At 42.1% G+C, this 24,663-nt stretch overlaps 1 protein-coding gene across 2 annotated transcripts in view; it reads right to left on the reverse strand.

The window, feature by feature from the left end:
* The window catches only part of KIF13B (kinesin family member 13B), a 537,272-nt gene that overhangs the window by 183,066 nt on the left and 329,543 nt on the right, over positions 1-24,663 (reverse strand). For both annotated transcript variants that reach the window (XM_069233796.1, XM_069233797.1), the window contains exons 22-23: positions 9,018-9,191; positions 5,213-5,370 (exon numbers count right to left, since the gene is read on the reverse strand). In XM_069233796.1, the coding sequence (XP_069089897.1) occupies positions 5,213-5,370; positions 9,018-9,191 (332 nt within the window). The remainder of the gene's footprint in view (positions 1-5,212; positions 5,371-9,017; positions 9,192-24,663) is intronic.

The raw sequence follows: 24,663 nt of genomic DNA on the forward strand, positions 1-24,663 counted from the left end.
TGGGAAAGACTAACACTGAACACATTAAGGGGGTTATTACAACTTTGGAGGAGGTGTTAATCCTTCCCAAAAGTGACGGTAAAGTGACAGATATACCACCAGCCGTATTACGAGTCCATTATATCCTATGGAATTTGTAACAAGACTGGTGGTATATCCGTCACATTTGGGACGGATTAACACCTCCTCCAAAATTGTAATAACCCCCTAAGTCCTGAATGCTGTTTGAAGCAACACCGTTGTTTTACAATCAGTCCCTACTACTTCAACAGCAATTACGGAAGCATGTGAGGCTATTTAAGCAGCTGGATTTAGTGGATAATGCTGATCCTGCCCATACTTTGGCCCTTTTGAATGATGTAGTCCACCCTGCAAAAGTAAGAAAAGAAGGGTGCACTGTTCCAAAATAATAACTAACTGGGACTATTTTCTACAGGAGCGAGAACCGTCAAGTTCAGCAGGGAGAAGGTGTACCCATACATCAAGGAGGATTACGATACAGATAATCTATCACGCTCTTCCGATGACTCCACCACCTCATATAAAAAAATCACGGAATTCTAACAGTGGTTCATCATCAGATGGGTGGAGCACCGACGAGAACGCCCCACGACCATTTTACAACTACCCACCTTACCCTTTAAACCATACCATGGCCTGGCAACCACCATATCCTTTTTACCAATCCCGCCCCCGATGCCATTTGTGCCTTTTTTTAGGCCGGGGCAGAGGCAGAGGAAGAGGAAGAGGCAGGCATGTCCGATGGTCAAGGGAAGAGCCACAAATGGTGACCAGGAGCCAAACCAAGAGCCCCACACCGAGAACCTAGTTGTCAACTTGTCTAAGAGACAACTATCAGTAGATGAAACTAGGGTTCTCAACAGAGGCCTTGGTTTTGTCCCTACTCCTGATGAGGACTTTTTTCGCCTACAGATCGAATTGGCCCAATTTTTCCGCAAGATCCGTCTGCATGTTTTTTTCAAAGACAAACCTGGGGAACCTCAAATCCTGGACTCAGGCCTTAAAAAACCTTCAACTTTCTCACCATTAGCCTCCATGATGCCCAGCGAGGTTATGACGTTTGAAAAAGCCGTACTATCTGACATATCCCGCTTACAACCTAAGCACCCTTATATCAACATCCCTACGAAAGAAAAACAGGCTTTACAATCTTTAGCAACTGATCCTGACATCACTATTAAACAGGCCGACAAAGGTGGGGCAATAGTAATCATGGACACAGAGGACTACAGACAAGAATGTTTACGATTGTTGGATGATACTACCTATTATTCTAAGATCACCATCGACCCCACTAAGAGACTACAGATCCAGATCAGGAGCCTCTTAGAGGAAGCCAAAAGCAATACCTGGATTTCTGCCAAAGAGGCTGAGTTTCTTGATACCACCGACCCTAAAATACCTTACTTCTACTGTTTACCTAAAATTCACAAACGTATAAATCCACCCCCAGGTCGACCAATTGTGTCAGGTATAGGCTCTGTCCTAGAACCTTTGTCAATTTTCTGCGACCACTTCTTTCAACCACTAGTGAGAAATTCTTCTACCTATCTACAGGACACCAAGGATGTTCTTAGACTAATTGAATCTGTGAGCCAGACTGGAGAGATCCAGGGTTTAATCACCTTAGATGTTGAAGCACTTTATACCAACATTCCCCAGGAGGCCACTTTACATGTAGTAGAAACAGAACGTTTGAATGATTCAGCCTCACTTTCCACCCCCATCTCCTTCATCATGCAACGTGCTACCCTGGCCCTCACTGAGAATTATTTCCAATTTGAAGAGCAATTTTTCCATCAGATCAGAGGCACATCGATGGGTAGCACATTTGCGCCTAGTCTTGCCTGTCTTTATATGTATAATTTTGAGAAGACATTTATTTTGACAACAAACAATCCCTTCCAGAGAGATATCAAATTATGGAAACGCTATATAGACGATATATTGGTCACATGGCAAGGACCATTATCTTTAGCAGATGAGTTTACCACCTGGATTAATTCCCTTGACCCTTATCTAAAATTTACTGCTTCTATATCATCGACCCATTTACCTTTTCTCGACCTGATGATTACCATTGATAACGGTCGTCTGTCAACGAGCACATATCAAAAACCTACAGATCGGAATAGTCTCCTTCTATATGAGAGCTATCATCCGAAAGCACTCAGAGACAATCTACCTGTTGGTCAATTCTAACGACTTAGACGGAATTGTAGCACTCTTACACAGTTTGACCAACAAGCTAGTGCATTGCAGACCAAACTTTATGAACGCCATTATCCACCTAAGGTTGTTAACCTGGCTCGGAAAAGAGCTAGCAATAACCATAGGGAGAGTTTATTAGAATACAAAGAGAAGGCGCCACAGACATTTATTACCTGTGTCTTGACGTTCACCCCCCTTTCTAATGACATTAAAAAATTGATCATCAAACGTTGGTCGATATTAGAAAGTGGAGGTACCTCAATGCCAAAACCTCTATTTGCTTTCAGACGGACTTCTAATATCAAGGACTTAGTGGTCCATACGCGTCCGCGTGTATTGCACAACACCTCCACCCAAAGAACATTATGGGACCTTCCCCCAGTTGAGGGTCACTACCTGTGCGGTAATTGCAATGTATGCGCACTGACTGATCAAACAATGTCACTGGACCTAGACCCCTTTGGGAGATGGTTTCTAAAAAAAACACACAAATTGCAATTCAAAGAATTGCATTTACATGATCACGTGCCCCTGTGGACTACGTTACATAGGGAGGACCACACGCCCTGTGAAGATACGTATCAATGAACACAGGAGCAATATTAAATGCCCTAGAATCACTACCAAACTTAGTGCTCATTTTATTGACTTCCCTCATACCCCAGATGAGTTACGGTGGGTGATTCTAGAAGCACCAAGAGTTAAACCAAACATTACTCAGTCTCTCTTTAGAATCGAACAACGTTGGATTTTCCGACTGGGTACCTCAACCCGGGGACTAAATGATGAAATTCCATGGTCCTCACTCACCCCTAGATAAACTAAGTCTTCTCACTAGCTATTGATATTCCCAGATAAATCGAACACACTGACCATTTTTGTAATTTTTATCATGACATAATCTGTATATTAGCAACCCCATGACTCTAATAATTTTACTTATCTCTCTATTATGACGAAATCTCTATATTTTGTGACTCCTCCATATAATTTTAACGATTCTATTTGCATACTGAGGTTTTGACAATTCTGTTTCCACTGCCCACATATTTAAGATTCTGGCATTAGTAACTCACATTTTTGGAGTCTTTCACAACCTTTTATGAGAAAGGTTTTTACAATTTTTGAGTTATTTTCACTTTGCCTGGACTCAATAGTTATGAATTCGGTTGTTTTTCTTTCGAAAAATGGCGACGGAGCGCAAGTCCTTCTTCGATTTACGTTTTTTGCTCCTACGACTACCTAATAGATAGCGCGAGACGCGCGGATAGTCGACGGAGCGGCAGTCCATCTTTGATTTTTTGTTTCCATGACCACCTAACAGACAGCGCGAGATGCGCGCACATTCGATTGTACTTCCGGGTCCTCATTACGTATTTGAGGACCACGGAGACACACGTTGTTTGTTGGCACGGGGACGTTATCAGGAGGGTAGGTGCTATATGCCCTACGGACCGGTAACAGAAGTAAGTACTTCGTATTGCTTATACCTTCACCGCTGCCCCAACAAAATCCCCGCAATATGTCCACACGATCGCGACGGTGGAGAGGGTTGAGTTCTCCTTCTCTGACCGCGATCGCTTTAGTTCGTTTTTTGGACTACACGGGTGATACTAGGTGTTATTGTGCCATCGGATTGAATTATATTTTAACCAACAAATTTTCATTTTTTTCCACTTTGACTTTACAATAATACCTATATTTTAGACAACTGTTTCACTTTATTCCTGATTGTCTTTGGTATTACCCCTGATATTTTTCTTTTACATTACTATGACATTTAGATTGTTTGTTCCGGTTACTGATATTTGATTCCCATGGGGCTCTATCCACAGACCGGGGATGGTAAGCCTTAAGAAATGTTTTTATATTTTAGATGATTATATTTTTGTCTTGCACATGATGTACTTAACCTATTGCGTTCGTGTGTAACTAATGGGCACTTTATTCTCTACATGCTGTTGCTTTATTTATTTTTTAGGGCGACTTTGACTGACATAAACAACTTCACAGTAAGTGACTGTAAGTTTTGCTCCTAATTGGATTTTTGATTTTTTGGAGAAGTTTTTCTATGGTCCTGATGAAGCGTTGAGGGATCCGTATGGACCACCAGACGCGAAACATGTAGACCCCTTTTTTGAGAAGCCACTTTTGGGTTTTTCCTCAAACTTATATTTTGTGTGCGAGTAGATGAGCATTATTACTCAGTCTTACTCCCCTCTTGTTTTTAACTTTGGTCTCCATCACAGTAGTATTGATTAAAACCATGATTATTGAGCGTAGATGGATAACCAATTTTACTTTTGTTTTCTCTCCTATATTACTTGGGTAATCTCTGATACCCTTTCTTATCTCTAACTATCAGTAGAGCATATACGGTTAAGAGCCCCCTCAGTGGAGCCCGTTAGGCATTGCAGCACCGGCCTAACGAGGAGCTTTCCCAATGATGAAATCTTACATCCAATGTGATGCTTGAGGGTTCTCGCTCCTGTAGAAAATAGTCCCAGTTAGTTATTATTTTGGAACAGTGCACCCTTCTTTTCTTACTACTGTATATGGGAGACTGTGCACTGGACCATCAATCTCCCAGGTCCCTCTCCTTTGTTTACAGTCCACCCTGCAAAGTCTGACATACATTCTAACAGTCTATCTACGTCCTTATTTGAAAACAAATCTCTACACCACAACCACTTGAGAAACAACATCTCAGAAGGCTTGTGGGGAAGAAATCATATTCCCTGCAATACAGAAATATAACACATGCATGAATATGGTTGCATTCCTGTTTACAATACTTCAGCACAAAGAACACTAAAGACCTAAGCACTGGTCATGGTCACTTTACTTTTTTTTTTTTTTTTAATAATGAAAACTGATCAAACTGCTATACATGCAATTAATATTTTAAGACCAACATGTGCTGATACAAGTTTATAATTTACAATCAACTGGTGTTGTAAGGATGTAATCTTGAAGTTACCTGTCTCGGAGACTGCGAGTTTTTGCTTGAATTATTCCCAGGTCCCACAGAGCTGGGTTTTTTCGAGGATCGTTTGGTTTATGGCCATACACTTCTATTGCCAAGGCTCCTTCGGCAAGATAATCAATGAAATCTTCAGAAATAGTTGTAGAAAACTCCTATAAGTCAAATAATGTGATGGGGAACACATTACAAATATTCAATAATCACATACAAGCCAGGTCACAAACTGAGCTGATTAGCTGGTTAGAATTATTTAAACAGCATCAACATTTTAGAGGATTTTTGGTTTTGCACAAATCTCTCAATGCTTTATGGTTACTGGAATGTTCATTGCTTTCCTTCTCCAACTAAGTTAATGAGGTTTTATAAAACTCAAATAGAGTTCATATTGCAACTCAGTTTATTTAATCACTGCTGGCATTTCAGCCAGAGAAACCCCTGGGAAAAAGTGCATAGCAGTAATCTTGCCACTTTTCGACACATGTTAAGGGAAGGATTTCAATAATGTCTAAAACACCGTAGGGCACCACAAGCATCCTGTAGTAAAATGACTTCTGCTGTAGCTCATCATGGTAGGTACCTAGTAGCCAATTTCCCCTGGTTTATGACCATTCAAGGAAGTAAAGGCTTCCATCTCCAAGTTCCTAAACTTATACGCAATATCTCGCCGAGACATGAAAATATCCAAAAGGTAAAAAAACTGGAATGATAACACTTGGGGGAACTGAGTGCTTGCGGTTTTCTTCATTATCTCCCATTGGACAGCAGTGTGGAGCTGAAGTGCTTATGAGGAAACTGTAATGAAAATACCTAACCTCTGCCTATCACCTGAAAGTGCCATTAAGCCAGATTCAAATAGGATTTAGCAATTAAAAAATATATATGCATCCTAATTTTATTAAAAATGTCATTCAAGATTCAAAAGCACTGGTAAGATCTGCGTTATGAAAATTAACAGACTACATAGAGTGAGTGACCAAGATTCATTTTGATAATTTAATGAAAACATAATTGTGCAATTTGATTGTTACTATGTGTAGAAACTAATCATTCGTGTTGGAGGGCTGATAAATATCAAATATGCCAAGGCCATTTCTGATGCCAATTTAATTTCTGATGTTTTGGTGATTTGGACTTTCATGCAATTAACTTAGACCCCTTGTGTTCTAATATAACTAAAAAACAAAAGTGCAACAATTTTCATTTTAACAAGTTATCTCAGAAGGCTGCCAGTGCATCAATATAAACCGTCTCAGATACACTGATGCAATTGCCCATCAATGGTAAATTCTCTGTATCAAAGACAAACACTTCAAAGTTTTCAAGAACATAGAGAGGCAAAACAAGATTAATGTTCATTGTGAGACTTTTTCTAATCCACACTGCAATGGCAATAACTGTTTACACAAAACAAAATAGTTGTCAAGAATATGTTTTTTGATAAATGAGTTTATAAAAGAAAGCCAACACATCTTTTACTGAAACTGATTGTTTTCAAAGATGTTCAAAAGAGGATGAATCAAGGAGTCAAGAGAAACAATTGAATGTCAGGTCCAAAGGGTCTGATTATGCATTAATCTTTCTCAATTTACTGCTCAGCATCCCTACATTAACACTAAATTTATAACAAATGGGCCTACCTATCCCATGCGTTCAAGATACAGAATTAACTGTCTACCAATTATGGTCCTCCAAATTCATGTAAGACAATCCCCAAGGAAAAAAAGTTATCTCGTTTCAGTGCTCTGCAGTCAGGTAAGTGTTTTTTCTTATGTAATATGTCTAGGACTGTATTACTATTGTGGCAGTATGATACTGTGCTTCTAATATAAATTTCACTAATATGCTGACCATGGTAGCAAACTGGGTACGAACCAACTGCCTGTATCTCAACTCCGACAAGACGGAAGTACTGGTCTTCATCAACAAGATCTCCCCATGGAACTGCATCTGGTGGCCATTGGACCTAGGACCCACAGACGACAAGACATCTAGGGATCATCCTAGATGACAAACTCAACATGACAGCTCAGGTCAATGCAGTGAGAACGTCCTGCTTTCACATCCTATGCCTGCTATGAAAGATCTTCAAATGGTTGCCTCAGAAGCATCACGCAAGCACTCATCACCAGCAGGCTGGACTACGGCAATACTCTCTATGCCGGAATCTCCAAATAACTCCTACACAAACTCTAGACCATTTAGAATGCTGCTGCATGACTAATTCTCAACCTCCCTGCACTACACCTCAGGGAGTTTCACTGGCTCCCCATTCACAAGTGCATCTGAATTCAAACATCTCACACACACAAAGCCCTATACAAGCAGGTATCGAAAAAATCTACTCATTAACTTGCTATGGCAAGACATATTTTATCAGGTTGAGCTATTTTTAGGACCTACTCGCCCCGTCTGGTGAGTTGACAAAGAACAGGTGTTCTTTCAGTCAGAAAGTGAAGGAGAAATAAGGACGCCTTTAAATCTTGTTCTAATCTTGTCACATTTGCTCTGTGATCAGAGACAGAGGTCAAAAGTCAGTTTGTCTTTTTACAATTACTTTTCCTTCTGACTGCAGAGTTCTAGGATTTTGTAAGGTGAACTGCCTGACTTGCTATACAAAGAGTGTGAAATGAAAGGCTGTAGGGTGTCAGGTTTTTCCTAATACACATTTAAATAATTACGTTAACTGTACAAACATTTCAAAATATATTTTAGCAGTTGTGAAAGCCCATTTCTTTGTACTTTTGTGTGATGAAAAATATCAACTTTACTTGGTGATGTGCAAATGATAAATGTTTTCTGAAGCCCAATTTTCACAGATTATTAACACACTATATAGTTTTACCTGTAAAGCTGCAAGTAAGTGGGAACATTTTTGGACATTCCTTTGAAATTTACTGTCTGCAAATTGTAGTGTGCTACCACATTATGCTTTAGTAATAATATATTTATTAAAAGTGAGTGTTTAATCATAAACTAAGAAACACGCCTGCCCTGATGGCAATGCTATTAGTAAACTAAGAGGCAAGTGACGGATCATATGTACCCTATATGCGGGCTAGATTCTCATTATAGATGAAGCAAATGTTTGTCTATTTAATGAAACAAGATCTTTTTTGTACAGCAGAAATGCTGAATTCACATATTTGAAGGTGCACTCATTTGTGAGAATGATGAAAAAGGTGACTGCAAAAATAAAATATTTCCCTAGGATCACACAATTTGAGACCCGTTTATGGGTCAAGTGCATTACAGTTAGGTTGAGCAGATTGTTCAAGTGAACTACCTGCCGGTCTGTTAACATTTTGTGATGTTTTGAGGCCTGACAACACAGGACCAGAATATCTGAACAGCTGCATACACTTTCACCAATCCACCAGATACCTAAGCTCTGCCTCACTCTTGCTCGCACACACTCACCGCATCCACAAAAGCAAAAACAGAGGTTGGCCTTTGTCCTACATCGCACCCAAGACATGGACCAACTTCCCTTGCCACATCAGAGCCTCCTCTTCACTTGTCGAAGCTCACTGAAGCCATGAATGACGCATGACAAACCCAACATGGCAACATTCATAGGCCCACTTATGCCAGAAAATTATTTGTGAAAATTACAAAGATGCTGCATTCAGTAGCATCAATGATCAATATGTGTTTAACCCGCTGAGACAACATCCTTTTCGTCAGACTTAACATTTACACAATACATCTAGGTATGTACAATCCTTCCAAAGGCAGTCATCACACCTGTTCTAATCCACAAATGCATTTGAAACTGGATGATAAATGTCACATAACTTACTTTGCAGTGATCAAACACAACCATGCACTGTGGTTCCTTGCTGACAGGGGATGATGTAGTAGGGTCTACCTCTGGGGCCACTGTGACAGCTTCCGGCAGGTCCCAGAAAGTGTATGTGCAGAAAACAAAGTTGGAGAGATGCTGAGGTAACCCTGTAGCTTGAAGAATTTTGATCTGGGGGAGAATAAACAAGGGAAGGGAGTTAATTATTGTACAATTCCTCATATAAATGGACACAAAAACTATTAGACTTTATATATGCCACACACCTTTACACTTCACGTCACCATTAATTAATTCCATTTTTATTGCATATAAAAAGTATTTACCATACTGCGAAACTCTTCAGCATTACAAGATATTTAAAATCTAAACATAACTGCACATTGTTAACGATATTGCATATGCAAAGTATTGTAGAGAGCTTGTATACCATATCGATAGAATACACCACTGGATCCAGTTATTGTAATGACCAATTATTTTAATATTTTCCCTTGGTAACATGTTCATAATCCACTGCCTAAGTAGATCCCAAGATCGGAATCATCCAAATGATTACTGATCCCAGGATGGTGCAATGGTTTGCTGTAAGAAGGGAGGATAAAAGGGGTTCCAGTTTGGAAAAATTAGCATGGTCAATTAATTATTGTGTTACGGTTTTGGTACAAAACTGGATAGTTACAGTTTTCAAAAAACATCTCAGTTATGGTTTTAATTAACTAAAACAATATATCTTTTAAAAAAAGAAATTCTGACCTCTCCATGCCCCAGGCACTTACATAATTACACAATGACTTTTGTTTAGACAGTAATCCATTTGCCATTGTCTTCACTATTACACATCGTTTTCTTGAGCTGCTCCCAACAATTTTCAACAGCATAACCTTTGCTAAAAACTAAAAAGCAGGCAGCTTTGATACTTCCAAAAAACAATCAGACTGTTTTGGTAGGAATTCCATCACTTTTTCAAATGGCATTACCCTCGAGAAACCATACTCCAATGAATGGCCTCTGAAAACCCTACCATATAAGTAAACAATACCACACCAACAGGAAAGGGCCTAGCGATAGAACAAACAAATCATTTGGAGCACAGCGAGGCGGTAACATATGAAAAAAACAAAACTCTGCTTGAAAGCAACCTGTCAGAAATTATCCAGTACATTAATTCTTGATAAGCGACTTTCAGAGGAAAGTAAAAATTAACAGGTAACAATTCTCCAGGCGAAGACCAACTGTGGGATTGTGATATCGCAATCATCTATCACAGTACATGATTGTGTAGTTCCCTGAGGCCCTTCTAGGGCAGGTAGCACTATACAAATGACTGACTGACTGAACAGTTATGCCTGCATTTTCCCCTAACCTGTCTGTGCATGGAAGCATTGATATCGTAAATATGACAAGAAGCAAAACACTTCATGCGCCTTCAAAATATTTCAAGGTGGCTCGCTTGTCTTCATTTTGACATGCCTGGCATTCTGGGCAGCTGTGAAAGACAGTACTTGCTGCTTATGTTAGGGAATGTTAGAGAATCAATGGTAAGCTCTACACAAAACTAACTGCAGCATGGTTTCTGCCAAACACATTTAGTGCCAGTTCTATACAAAAATAACAGCAGCGTTGTTTCTGCCAAACACCTATTCAGTGCCAGGATACCCTCACGGGTGATAGTATGCTTTAGAAATTAACACTGAATAAAGCAACATGGCATTACATTGCTGCTGGATGCAAATTAAAGTATGATCCACTCTCCTTTTTAGGTCTAGCCCAGAGAAAGCTTTAAAGTAAAGTCAGCCTCATGTGATAAAACAAATCAAACTCAACACATACATATATATGCTTACTTCAAAGGACTGTCCATCAGCCTCTTTCCACCAGAACTTGCAGACTCTGTAAGAGCTTCTGACTTATCATTGGGTTCGAAAAGCAACCTCCATTTCCAAAACTATTTATTTCAGCCCAGTCTACTAAACATCTACATTCACCATTATTTCTTATCAATAGTGCAGCTGATGCACCATGGGACTAAGTACAAGCAATGAAAGTGGGTGCTGTGACTGCTGGCTGGATAGTCAAAATCAGTAGTAATCTGAGTTCCCTGGGCCCCTCATTGCCCAGGCTTTACTGCACCTGCTGCACGACTGATTGATGTGCCCTAGTTTTTCACAGTCCTTTGCACAGTACTAGGAGAGGTGAACTAGAAACATGCATCTACAACACTTACAGATGGACAACAGGAGGTAAAGGATAGCAGCATCACGTGACTGGAGGCTGTGCTCCAACACACAAATGAGAAACTGCTAGGCTTAAATGGAACCTAAATCAAAAGGAGCAACACCCTGATTGGTCACATAACCTAGGAGTGCATTCACTGACAGCATGAAAATGGAGAATCATTTTTGACTTCAGATGGATCTGGTAAAAGTCCCAGCAATTGCATGCTTTACTGCTACAAACTTACACTAGGGCTCCCAAAAAAACTTGCTGACAGGCTGCAATGGCTGCCAGAGTGTGCCTGATACTACACAGGGCAACAAAATGATTCCAGTCATGAGGTGACTCCACTAACTCCCAGTGGAAGCAAGAATCAAATTCAGTTTTCTTTGCACCAAACTTGAGGCCTACAGACAAAGAGCCTGGATATCAGTAGAACCTGCTCCCCAATACATGAGTAACAGACTCGGCGCTCAATGCGTGATCACCCAGCATTTTTCAGCAAAATCAAACTGGTGCAGCTTTATTTTTAATAACAGAATCCCTGCTAACCAGTTGAACGTGACCAAAGGATATTGTACTGGAGCCCACCATTCCCTGATTGGACAATGACTTACCCCGCCCCACAATTTATGCTGCTCTGAAATGAGGTACGTGGGGCGAGTGCTGTGTAAGGCTTTGTTGTTGTGTGTGAGGAGTTTCAAAAGTGTTCACTTGTGGACTGAGAGCCAGTGGAGCCCTCTGAGGTATGGTCTGGTGTTGAGTGTGGGGTGGTAGGTACCGGGTGGCCTTGGCCACTGAGTTTTGTATGGTATGGTGTCTGCTGGTCAGTTGGGAATTTATTCTAAAATATTGGGTTTCCGTAGATTAGTTTGCTGGCAATAAGAGCTTGGGTGACTGTTGAACTTGGCCCTCTCTGCATGGTCAACCTAAACATTCTGCCTTCTCCCCTCCTGTTATGCTGAATTTGTTTTTGCTGGCCTTTGGATTCTGTGCACTTTACCACTGCTGACCAGTACTAAAGTGCATGTGCTCACTCCCTAAAACATGGTAAAATTGGCTTACACCTAATTGGCATATTTAATTTACGTATAGGTTCTGAGTAAGGTGGTATACCATATACCCAGTGCCAGTAAATTAAATTCTACTAATGGGCCTGCCTGTAGAATTTATTGTGCCACCCACTTAAGTGGCGCCTTAAAACAAGTATTGGGCCTGCCACTGCAGACTCGGAGCAGTTTTAAACTGCAAATTCGATCTGGCAAAATAAACCTCTTGCCAAGCCTAAAACTCCCTTCTTAATTCATATAGCTCACACTAAGAGTAGGCCCTAGACAGCCCATAGGGCAGGGTGCATTGCATTTACAAAGTTGGACATGAAAGTTTAAGTTTTACATGCCCTGGTAGAAAAACTCACAAATTCATGTTTCACTACTGTGAGGCCTAACTCTCCTACAGAGCAACACTGAGTTCCTGTATTACATTTAATAAGTATTCACTTTGTTTGGGAACAGATGGACATTTCATGTTTGGTGTTTAAGGAATTGTAATTTAAAATCCTCTTTCATTGCCAGGTCGAGTGTCAAGTCCCGATTCGGAAAATGCCACTTTTAGAAATTTGGCATTTTCTTGTCCTAATCATTAGTGCCTGCAGACTGTTTCCTGGGTCACATAACTATGTGTAATTTCAATTTGAGAATTCCACACAGACAGTCACACAATAGAGGATCTGGATGTTGACAAGATGGGAGGGGCAGAGATGTGCACAGCCCCACTTGCACTTCAAAGCAGCTGCCTCAGCCCTCCCACAAAGAACTGCAGAAGCTTCTTCCACTTCAAAGATGGCACCAGGTGTAACAGTAGTACCCTTAGTTATACTTTTCAGTACACTCCTGGACCTATGGAGGCTACAGAAAGACTGTCCCGATGCCACTGGACTGCCCTGCTGCTTCAGGACTGTCCTACTGTCTGAGAAAGAAAACTGGGCATGCTCCTTTCTTTGTAGGCTATCTGACTCACTGCAACGGTCAGTAAGCCGGCCTGTTCTGAGTTACAGAAACGCAACAAGCTCCAGAGGCCTCTCTGCAACTGCCCAGCTAACCTGCTGCACTGGGCCTACAACTGGACCTGCCTGAGTTCTGCTGGAGTGACTTCTTCGTCCCAAAGATGAGCCTCCCAGGTCCTGGTCCTGGTCCTGGACCCTTGGTGTGGCATCAGTTGAGCACAAGCTGAATGCAAAAGGGAAGAATTGACGTTTTGGGCTCTTCACGAACCCCAACAGGTCAGTTTGCACCAAGATCTCACCACCTGCACAGAGTGCCAATGCTCAGCGCTGGTGAACCAGACTTCGCCGGGGGCAGCTGCTTTCTTTGAGTGGAGGGGCTGCCAGACCCCTATCACTCAGTGTTCCTGCTTTCTATGCCATCCACATTGGGAATTAAATAATCACATAAAAAATGTCTATTGTAATTATTTAATGATCAGTGTAGATGGATCACAAGACAAGAAACCGAAACATACCTGGCAGACGGCCAATATTTGTGTTGGAGACTTGGAGTCATTCTCCGATGCGCTCGTAATGCCAGTGTCAAGCAGCCAGGCAAACACTTTTACTGACACTGGTGCTAGTGCACATGTGCCAACATCATGGAGGCCAAAGGGCTTAAATCGCTGCAGCCCTGGCATGCCCTTATCTGGAGCCTTTGGTTTCCACCACTAGATGATCTGCATTAGCGTCACTTTTTGCCTAGGCCCTGAGGGACATGAGCATCAGCTCGGTGGGTGGGTGCAAGACACTTATTGTTGCTTGTTAAGAGACACAGCTGTTCCTGGGGCAGTGAGGAGATGTGCAGTTTTATTTGTTTACATTCATGAGTTGCTGTTGGGCATCTTGATAGTTATTAATTACAGAAACAAATATTTTGACATGTACAGCACTTGCACAAACTTGCCTACAAATAAGGTAAAATGGGTACCATTTCCTGAGCTTTTCTTGGCACCGGACAACCGGGCAAACCTGTGTTTAATCCTCTTATCTAGAGTGCCTCAGTGTGTTCCTGCATCAACACTCCCTTTCTTGCCCTTCAGCTCTTGTTATTTCAGTGCCCGCTGCTGATACGGGGTAGCGCATTCCTGTGCCCTGCTTTTGAACCCCAGGAGAGGTCAGGAGGGTTGAGGCTTACAGAGCTCCACTTTACTGGCTGAACAGATGGGGCTGCACTTCACACAGATGCTCAAGTTATTACTGTGCTGCATGGGCTGAGGATCACACAGGTTGTCAAAGTTGCCTCAGAGCTGCGGAGTGTGCAGAACTTTACAAGTGTTTGAGTGACACCGGATGCAATCACATCTGTTTGAAATTAAGAAAGGGGGGTCTGACTGTTTCATGTTTGAGTTAGCTGGCAGTTTTTTCTGGAGGTCATGCATGATTTCGCTTTGATCCTAGAGGGAGGCTGCTTTTTACGCATTTTGAGTTTTAATCCCAGAGAGGAGAGCTGCAAGTGACAAGTGTTTTATTTAAAGCCCCCAGAGAAATGTGGGCATGTGTGAATAGTTGCTTGCCTTTTACTGGCCAGTAGGTGTTTGACATGTTCAGGCATTTTGATTATCCAAGTATACAAAGGGGCAGATGGGGTTGGAGTGAAACTACAGACCTCTGGTCTCCAGTCCAGATGCTCCAATAGGCCAAAGCCTTCATGGTGGGTCTGGTGCTTTCTGGTGTTGCTCTCAGCGTGAACTCTACATGGTGCTTAAATAGAAGTATCTCTCTTTCAGTAAAGTACCAGAGATGTGTGCTAGTCCCTGTGGTAATGTGCGTGTAGGCCTCACTGGCGCTGATTTGAAATGTTGCGCAGCAGCTCTTTGACATAACTAAACAAAGCACTTTTTCCATAAATATTTTTTTTACTTCTGGAAAATTAAAAATAAGTCACAGCTGAGTAAATCACAGGTATTTCTATGTAAATGCATTACATTTAGTGCAGAAATAAATAAAAAAAAAACTTCGAGTTGGCATTGTTCCCTTATCAGTGCGCCCATGCAGCTCTCACTTAAAAATCCAATTTTTCAAGCGAAGTTATTTAGTATGTATTATATTGACTTTCACATAGCACTACTGACACTCGTCGTTCAGTGGCAGAGCGCATTACACAGAAAATAGGTACTTTAATAGAAACAAGACATAGGTGATATAAGTAACAAATTCATGAATCCGATTATTGAGGTAGGGTAGGGATCACATTTCCAACATTATACACATCAACTAAGAAAAGTGATGAGTACCGGTGGCTCTCAGCGTTCATCTTTCTGTGGTCGCTAATATAGTTATTATGCTTTTACTGATTTTGATACGGGATGTTCTCTTATTTTAGGTTTTAGATCCGTAGTGTGTTGGCTAACTGTGCATAGTGTTCCTATCGTCTCTCATTTTGACCCTTCATTGTCACTCTCTAAAAAAATGTCTCTTGGAGATTCGGTGATTACTAGTTAACACAGATGAGTGTATAATACATTAGCGGCTGTTGCGTTGGAGCTGAGGGGCCCCGCCCCGCCCATTCCTAATTTGGAGTCAACTTTGAAGAGCCTCATCATAAAGTTATGTTGTACGATTTTATTTTCTCTTTGAGGGCTGCATGACCCTTTGTCCGAGGGAGCAACGGGTAGTCAGGCGCGTTCAAGAAGCCTGCTGCGCTGTCACGTTACTGACGCAGGGATAACCTTTCAACAGCCCTTTAGCCCAACAGAGGTGCATGTTGATGTGCACTGAAAAACAGTGCTCGATAGAATGTGGCCTTTGGGCGGCGCAGGCTGCATCCCTGCGTGACGCCAAGCATCAGTCAGGTCAGCTGCCCAACCCATTCCATTTTACTCCGTCACAGAGCGAGACTGGTTAGCTGTAGCGGCGGCTTTAGGGCTGTGCGACCGGTGCAGCTGCACCGGGTGCTGACCTGGGTGGAGGGTGCTGATCTAAGGGGTGAGGGGGGTGAGCGCTGTATGGATCAAAGACTTACCAAACTTGCCCGGGCGGGGGGCTCAAAAAAAGACACCACCAATGCTAAAGCCGGCCCTGGTTAGCAAGATGTGCTGAGCTCAGCTATCCCCACTCCGTGAAAAATGGGAAAGTGACAAATAAAGTAGAAGAGTCAGGAGAAAAATGGAGGTGAGTGACATGGAGACTGAACTGCTGGCAGAGACATGCTTCCGCGTCTTCTAACTCACGCTCACCTGTCCTGCAGCAGACTGACCACCTGTCACTCATACAGAGACAGCAACATGGCGATCGGAGATAATGCCCGGTGTATCTATAATGTAAGCAATCAGTACACCCAGCTCAGTCCGCCGAGCGCTGACTTTTCCACAGTTTTCTCACTCTTTTCTGTTTTCTTTCGCTCTGCTCGTCATCACATCTTTTCCGTTCTTTTCTCTCCCATTCTAGTTTCACTCTCTCCAGCTCTTTCATTTCACTCTGAATTTCCTTTTCTCCTCCCACTGTTTCCAGCTTTTAAGCCCATCATCACGTGACCTCATTTTCCACGGATCGCTCCATTCCCTTTATCTGCATCCACTTCCCTGGAAGTCTTCATTCTCCCAAGAGGTTTTATTCTGAACTGAAAACTCAAAAGTATAGTCTGGTATTTGCACTGCATTCATTTATAACATAAAGCTGTTAAGTATTTGTACACCAACTATAAAGCTAGCAAAGTTAAAAAGGTATGTCATGCTCAGTGCCTGATGCTCAGTGTTTCACTCCCACGCTCTGCCCATTCTCTTCCAGGCCTCTCTTGACGTTCTCAGTTTGGATTTGGCATTTATAGCGCACAGGGACTGTTACATATATGCGTATATTGAACGCTGGAATGCCTTATGTATGTTTTCATCCATTATGTATGTATTTTTGTAACTATGTAGGCTTGCCTGCGTGTGTGGTTTGGTTTTGCTGCAACACAGCTGCTTTAAAACATTAACTCTTTCCATTATGTTGCTGCAGATGTTTGGAGAGGATAGGAACCCCAAGGGGAGTTTACACCGCTGATACAAGCAGTTCCATGAACAAATCAGCTATTTCACCCCCACCTGGTCAGCTTCAGCAAGAACCCTCCATCATCATTTTAATGCATACTGGGAATGTTGCTACTCATCACCATGTGGTTACTCCACAGTGCTTCCGCACAACTAAAGCACAACTTGAAATTGTGCCTAACATGCACATTATATACTGCTTCATATGCTGTTTGTAGCAAATAAACTATCATAGAAATGCTCGACTTTGAAAAACTGCACATTTTAAATAAAAATACTGAGGTTTATACCTTAAAGATTTCTTTTTATTTTACACTCCTTAAGTCTGAACATTGAACATTTACTCCCCAATCAAATTGTGGGTTGTTTAAACTTACATTGAAGAATGTAAGGCTGAGTCAGTCCTGCAAATGTCCAGACCAACAGATCTCAATAGAAGGTGCTTATTCCCTCAAATGTTGTACCTGTTTCAGGTCACTTCGAAAAACAAAGAGGCAGTTGGGTACAAGAATCCAAAATTACAACACAGTGGAGCAACTTCTGTTGCCACCTTAGTTTTTACTTATTTTATTGTGACTTTTGTGTACAACCAAATGTACTATTGAAAGGCTGCGTCCAAACACAACATACATTTGAATGTCATACCAAAATGCATCGTAATTTACAAATAAATTAGCTCTCCCCATATCAAGGAACCACTCTTAGTGAGCAATTGTGGGTCAGTCTCACTTGCTAAGCTTACTTTCAGGCTGCAAACGGTATATGAATTTACTTCTTTCATTTAAGTGCAAAGGAATTATGAGATATTAGTTCTGTAGATAAAGTGACATCTGCAGGGAGGTTTTTTGACAGTGCACTTCCTGAACTCAGGTGTTTGAAGGAACTTTCGTTTGTGATAATGAAGAAAAACAAGGGCTGGTGTATGTATGTAATGTATCTTTGTAAAGTGTATTTGATAAAGCAAATTTCGAGGTATCAACGCGCTAAGAAGGAAAAACAAGGATTCTACTGCTGCTCTTAATTAAGACTAGAATAGCCAAGTTTTAAGTAGTTTGCGAAAACGTAAAAGAGAGGGCATCTTCCTTTTGAGGGGGAGGGAGTTCCATAGTTTGACAGCTGCTGCTGAGAAAGTTCTATCCCCCCATTTCAATTTCTTAGTCCTAGGAGCGTAGGCTAACTTAAGATCGTCTGATCTAAGGGTCCGTCCCGGCATGTACCACTTAACAGAAGGAAGAGGCGAGTAAGGACCATGTAAATAAAGGGCCTTATGAGCCAAGCACAATGTTTTGAAAGTGATGCGCTTCCTAATCGGTAGCCAATGAAGTTAATTCAAACTCTCTTTGGCTGATGCAAACTTGTCTGAACCCAGTACCAGACGTGCGCTTTGATTCTGAATAAGTTGTAACTTGTTTAGTGATGCTCGATTGATGTTAAGATAAAAAGCATTACAGTAGTCCGGCCTCAATCCAATCAGGGCTAGAACTACCGTTGCTCTAAGGTCCAGAGGTATGAAAGGGAACATTTTCTTAAGCATCTTAATGATCAAAATGCATGAATTGGTGATTTTATTAACCTGAGTATCGAAGGTTAAAGCAGAGTCACAGACAATTCCAATATTTTTAGCTGCGGCCGAGGGGACTGGTAATGTCTCACATGACTCAGACCACCAGTTTGCATACCAAATAGATGAATTGGCCCCAAAGATGATGACCTCCGTTTTGTCCCCATTCATCTTAAGCCACTTCCGGTCCATCCAGTTTTTTTACTTCTATCATACATGACTGAAATTGTTTAGCTATGACCCGCATCTTGTCTTGAAAGGAAACAATAATTTGTGTGTCGCCTGCATAGGAGGACACCTGAAATCCAAAAGAGCGCACCAAGTCCGCCAAAGGTGCGACATACAAATTAAACAAGGTCGGGCTTAGAGAGGATCCTTGTGGAACTCCACAGGGGAGCTGAAATGGAGCCGAGCTGTAATCACCACATTTTTACTAATAGTGATCTATCTTGAAAAACAAATGTGAGTATATTTAAGGCTGGTCCTCTCAGTCCAACCTGGGAGAGACGATCAGTTAGTCTAAGGGGCGAGATGGTATCAAAAGCAGCCGACAGATCCAGCAGGATTAGGATTGTGCCCCCACCTGCATCCACCTGTTTTCTGATTAAGTCAGTAGTCGCCAGCAGGGCGGTCTCCCTACTATGTTTCCGGAACCTGTGTTGGGATCTATCAAGGCAGTCATGAGTTGTCAAGTAAGAAGTAAGCTCTTGATTAAGTGTTTCTCTAGAATTTTTGCTAGTGTGGGTAAAAGAGCGATTGGGCGCAGATTCTTAAGGTCTTCTGGGTCACCCCCAGATTTTTTTTTTTATGGGAACAATTATAGTTTCTTTCCTTTTCAACGGGTACACACCCCGTTCGAGCACTTCTGCATACAGCTTCACCAATGGTCCTAATATAGAGTCACAGACCCGTTGTAGCACCCTAGGAGGGCAAGGATCGGCGGGGGACCCTGAATGAGTACTAAATAGGAGGACCTTAATTTGTTCAGAAGTTAATGGAGCAAACTTCTCCAGTGTGGAAAAATCCTTCTGCTCTGGGTCGAGACAGGAGACCTGGTCTCTCATGGGTAATTCAGAGTACTGAAAACTGGAATGGATTTTGGTGATCTGGTCATTAAAGAAGTTAGCTATTCTATCACAGAAAGATTGCGAGTTGTCTAGTTCTTGAGATACCGAAGAAATAGAAAGAGTCTTAACCGTTTTTAACGGTTCTTGAGGGGAATTTGCAGCAGTTACATTTTTCTGAGAAAAATAAACGGTCTTAACCTTTTTAATGGCTAGTTTGAATTGATTTCTTATTTCGCAGTTTAAGACTTTCTGACAGGCTAGGATAGAGTTTCCATTTCCTTTCCTGTCTTCTGCAGTCCCTTTGGAGAGTCTTCAATTCGGGAGAGAACCAAGGGGCAGATGCTCTTGTCCCCTCTGTGCGATAAACTGCCTTCAGAGGGGCCACCGAGTCAATGGCATCCTTAATCCAAATATTAAACTCAGCAACTCTGGAGCTAGTTTTTTCCAAAGGCCCTCTCTGAGTAGCCTCCAGGATGGCCGAGAGATCTTCACTCTTTATCTGATCCCATTTCCTATAAGTCGTGATATGGGGGTGAAAAGATTTATTTCAACACTTCTGAATTATCTCAAACGAGATAAAACTGTGATCCGTCCAATCTAGTTGACTACATTCCCATATGAGAAGTGTTAGTTGTAGTGAAGATGCCATCCAGAGTATGGCCTGCTGAATGAGTGGGGGGGACAAACCATCTGGGACCACCCTAAGCATGACAGAGTTTAAAAGAGTGGAGGTATCCTTATCCTCGCTATCTTCCAAGTGGAAGTCGCCAAGAATTATACTCTGATCCAACAAGGTTAGAGGTTCAATAATTTGGGCTCAGATCTCCAGGAATGCCTTCTTAGGTCCAGGAGGGCGGTATAACAATATCCCTTCTAGTTTTGGTAAATTTCCAGCTTTAATCTTGAAATGTGCGCCTTCGCAGACCTCAAAGTTTTCTAATAATGGAACAAGGTTACAGGTCAATGAATTTTTAAAAAGGAAAGACACCCCACCACCCCTTTTATTCTGTCTGTCCATTCTTGTGACACCATATCCCAAGGGAAGTGCAGATACAAAGTCGGGGTCTGAATCGGCTTTTGCCCAAGTCTCTGTTAAGGATAAACAATCCAAGTTTCTATCTAAAATAAGTTCCCTCATTTCCAGGCTATGTTTAGTGAGTGACCGAGCGTTAATCAAACCACATTTAATGAGGCCCTCTGTACTAATGTTAGCATACTGTAATGGATTCTGTGACCCAGTCTCATGGGGATGCGTCATCCTGGCGATACAGTGTGCACAATCAGGAGTCCAAATGCAGGCTTGACATTTCCAACTTGCTCTGAGAGAGGAAGAAGAGTTGTCTCTTTTTCCAACTACAGGAATTGGGCCTAAGGCTCAGGAATTGAGGACCAGTGTAGCGTCTCAATTGCCTGGGAGTGGCAAAGTTCCTGGTCCCGGTCAGGAGCGGACGGGCTTGCCCTAGGCACGCCTGTTGCATGCGTCCGCGTCATCCCCGGCTATGAAGGGCTAAAGTGCCCATGTGATGTAAAAAGGGACGTGGTGCAAGGAAAAGCTGGTCTGCCGTGGTGTAATAAAATATTTGCCTAGATCACACAATTTTGGTCACACAAGTAATCCGGGATAAACCCAAGATATTCTGGTTCACATTGCGCAAAACAGTCACTAGACGGATATCTCTTTCTCCTATTTTACAACAAAGGGTAACACTCTTTCTTTAATTTTAATTTTGCACCAACCACACTCAAGATGGCATGAAGATCTTCCAGTTTTACCAACCAGATGCAGTGCAGAGGCAACTGTGTGTGCAGATAAGATAATTAAAAAACATGCTTGTCTCACTGTATAATGTGCAAACTACAGTAGCAGGTTGAACATATTTAATGCAGTAAGATATCAGGCCATTTTTCATGTGTTTAAACATTTCAAGCCCAAATTCACAATGGCTTCATCAACCTTGCTTTCTCACTAAAGTCATTATTAAAATTTGCTTCATAATGCACCACTTTCAACCCTTTTTTCAAAAATGTTCAGGGAGTTGACCCCCACCGAACCCACCTTATGTCGGTCGACACTTGCTATGTAAAACTCTGCCCTACTTTTTACGCCCCATCACTTTGAAATGTCACCAATCACCACTGCTACATCAACCACCAGCGACGACCGGCAATGAGAGATCTGCACTAGTACATCGACGGCCCGCTTGACCGCCAACATGAACCTCCAGCAATGACCATCCACGACGCCCAACAGGATATTTGCGTTACAGCGACAATCATCTGCGATGTTCTCCCTGCTTCTCATGGTCTCCTTCCCCGCAAACTGAATGTTTCGCGCCGGACTTGGAGAAGGGACATTTTTCAGTAGGACTAACGTGGTCTGTTTATCTGGTTGGTGCTACATCACTGTTGGCCTCTCTCGTACAACCAGCAAATGGCGCTTTGTGCTTTTAGGTGCTATACTGACCATAAAACGTTGAAATTGCAAATCTCCGGTTCTAGTGATTAGATTTTTGTCGTTTTGAGTCAAATAATTTATCAAATTTTACTCAATTTTCTAATTTGGTGTGGGATTTTTCTTCTGTGGCGTTTTCATTTTATTGCTGTTTAAGTACTGCATAAATACATGACACATTGCGTAGAAGTTAAGCCTGACTGCTTTTGTGCCAAACTAAGTTAGTGACTTTTTGTCATTCACCCTGACAAGGACTGTAGCTGCTGCTTGAGAAGCGCTCACACCCCCTTCAACCAACAACCCACTTTTTCTCAGTGACTTCTGCATATGCTGGTGCAGGGCCATTTGAAGATCTTAAGCACCTTGACTGTGTGGCGGCAGTAGATGGTCTGTGTTGACCTAGCTCGTCAGGAGGGGTGTGGGTCAGATCTCGGCAGGTGACCAGGTGGACTTACAGTGCGAGGTGTCTCTACAAAGATTACTAATTCTGTCTTGACTATAGCTTTGTGTATAATCGCTTCATCCCACATGACCACCGTTTCCAAGCACTGTTAAGTAATAAGTGTTACCCTCACCTGATTTAATAGCACTGAATTTACCACCCCTAAAAAGGACGGGAGGCTGAGCTGCAGAGTTTTTAAGCACGACACAGCGGTCAGTGTAAAGTCACTGAGATATCTTGCCAGCTTTATACAAAAGCTAAAATACAAATGAAAACCATGGGAGTTAAGCAAAATAACCTTCATTCTTAAGGATTTGGTCTCATCTGAGGTGCACACTCCGCAAACTATTCATTGAGAGTGCTGCGCTGGGACGAGACAACTGGACCTCAGGATCCATCCTGCAGACCTGCCGACTGACATAAAACTCACTATGTGGGAAGAGGTGGTGGCTTGGAGGGGCACAGTCTTGGGAGTGGGCAGTGCTTTTGGCCCATTACTTTTAGAAGGCATGAGAGTTGGGGGGTCATAGAGCGAGGGATGGGTCTTTATATTGAACACTAACCCCATACCCTCCCCCCAAATAAGAACCTACAAAAAAAAAAAAAACACTTCATTGACGGCATCTTCTGTCGTAGGAATTTTCCAATCCCCCCCCCCCCCCACATGGACATCAGTTGTGCCCAACCTCAAAACACAAGCAGGAAACCAATACTGAACAGAGGTGTTCCCACCTCATGTTATCTCCAACCAGCTCCTCCCTGGAAGAGCGTGCGGGCACGATGTGCGTTGGCAGGTCTGATGTTGTGCCCTGCAGCAACCTGCACCTAATAGCACAAACCTATAACACACAGCTTGCAACAACCAGGCCCACTACTAGATGCCAAGAGTGTACAAAAGATGTGATCAAGAGCAGCACATACTGCAAACCTATATTCACAAACAGCTGTGAATGAATGGGCCAAGTATTTGGTGTTCAAGAAGCTACTTCACTTTTATCCCTTACTTCAGGGCGCAGTAGGTTACAGGTGAAAATAATGCGACTCTGGGTGACCATGTGCTCTAGCACCAATTATCCTCGCACCAAAACACTCACTCTTTGATGCTCAGAATATTCAAGCAGGGTGGTGACAATTTTTAAAGCCCAGTGAAGCAGTTCAATGCACAATTCATTGGTGGGCGCAGGTGTAGAGTCACCAGACTATTGTTTTTCTTTTGTAGAGGGGGACCCCCTCCGTAGGCAAAGGTAAAGGTGTACTTGAGGTGTCACCTTGTGCCCCACCATTTTCTCCATTGGCATTGTCAAAAAATGGAAGGCTTATCATACACCTGTAATCCGGTCTCGGGGTTGTTTTCACCCTCCATACCCTTGGTAGCTCCCTCTGTCTGTGACGACGACCAAACAGGGGGTTATCTTTGTATCACTTAAAATACCATCATTCGCCCATAGAGGGCCTAATGAGGTGCAAATACAGGTAAGTAACATTAGCTGCAACTCGTTAACTCTTAAAAAATAAACCCTGTTTATTTAATTTACGCTGGAAAACCATGTTAAAATGCCTCAGCCATTTTTCAGCTCAGTTACACAGTTGTACATGAAAATGATGTATGTGAATTATAAAATGAAAAGTGACTTTTAAGTTGTTCTTTTCACATTTCTTTGTGACTACAGTGAATTTTCCTTTCTGCACAACCGGTCAGGAGGTCCCATCAGAACACAAAGCAGATGCAAACTCTCACGTTTCTAATGTATCACACAGCATTGCATTAAACTTCATAGATCACCTCCGACACAAACTACATCAGCTTCAAACATACAGGACAACATCACAAGTGCAGAGCTTCTTACTCAATATTTGTATTCATTAGTTTTATAAGTACTGATACA

Source organism: Pleurodeles waltl, chromosome 5 (assembly GCF_031143425.1).
Source record: "Pleurodeles waltl isolate 20211129_DDA chromosome 5, aPleWal1.hap1.20221129, whole genome shotgun sequence".
NCBI classification, from domain to species: domain Eukaryota; kingdom Metazoa; phylum Chordata; class Amphibia; order Caudata; family Salamandridae; genus Pleurodeles; species Pleurodeles waltl.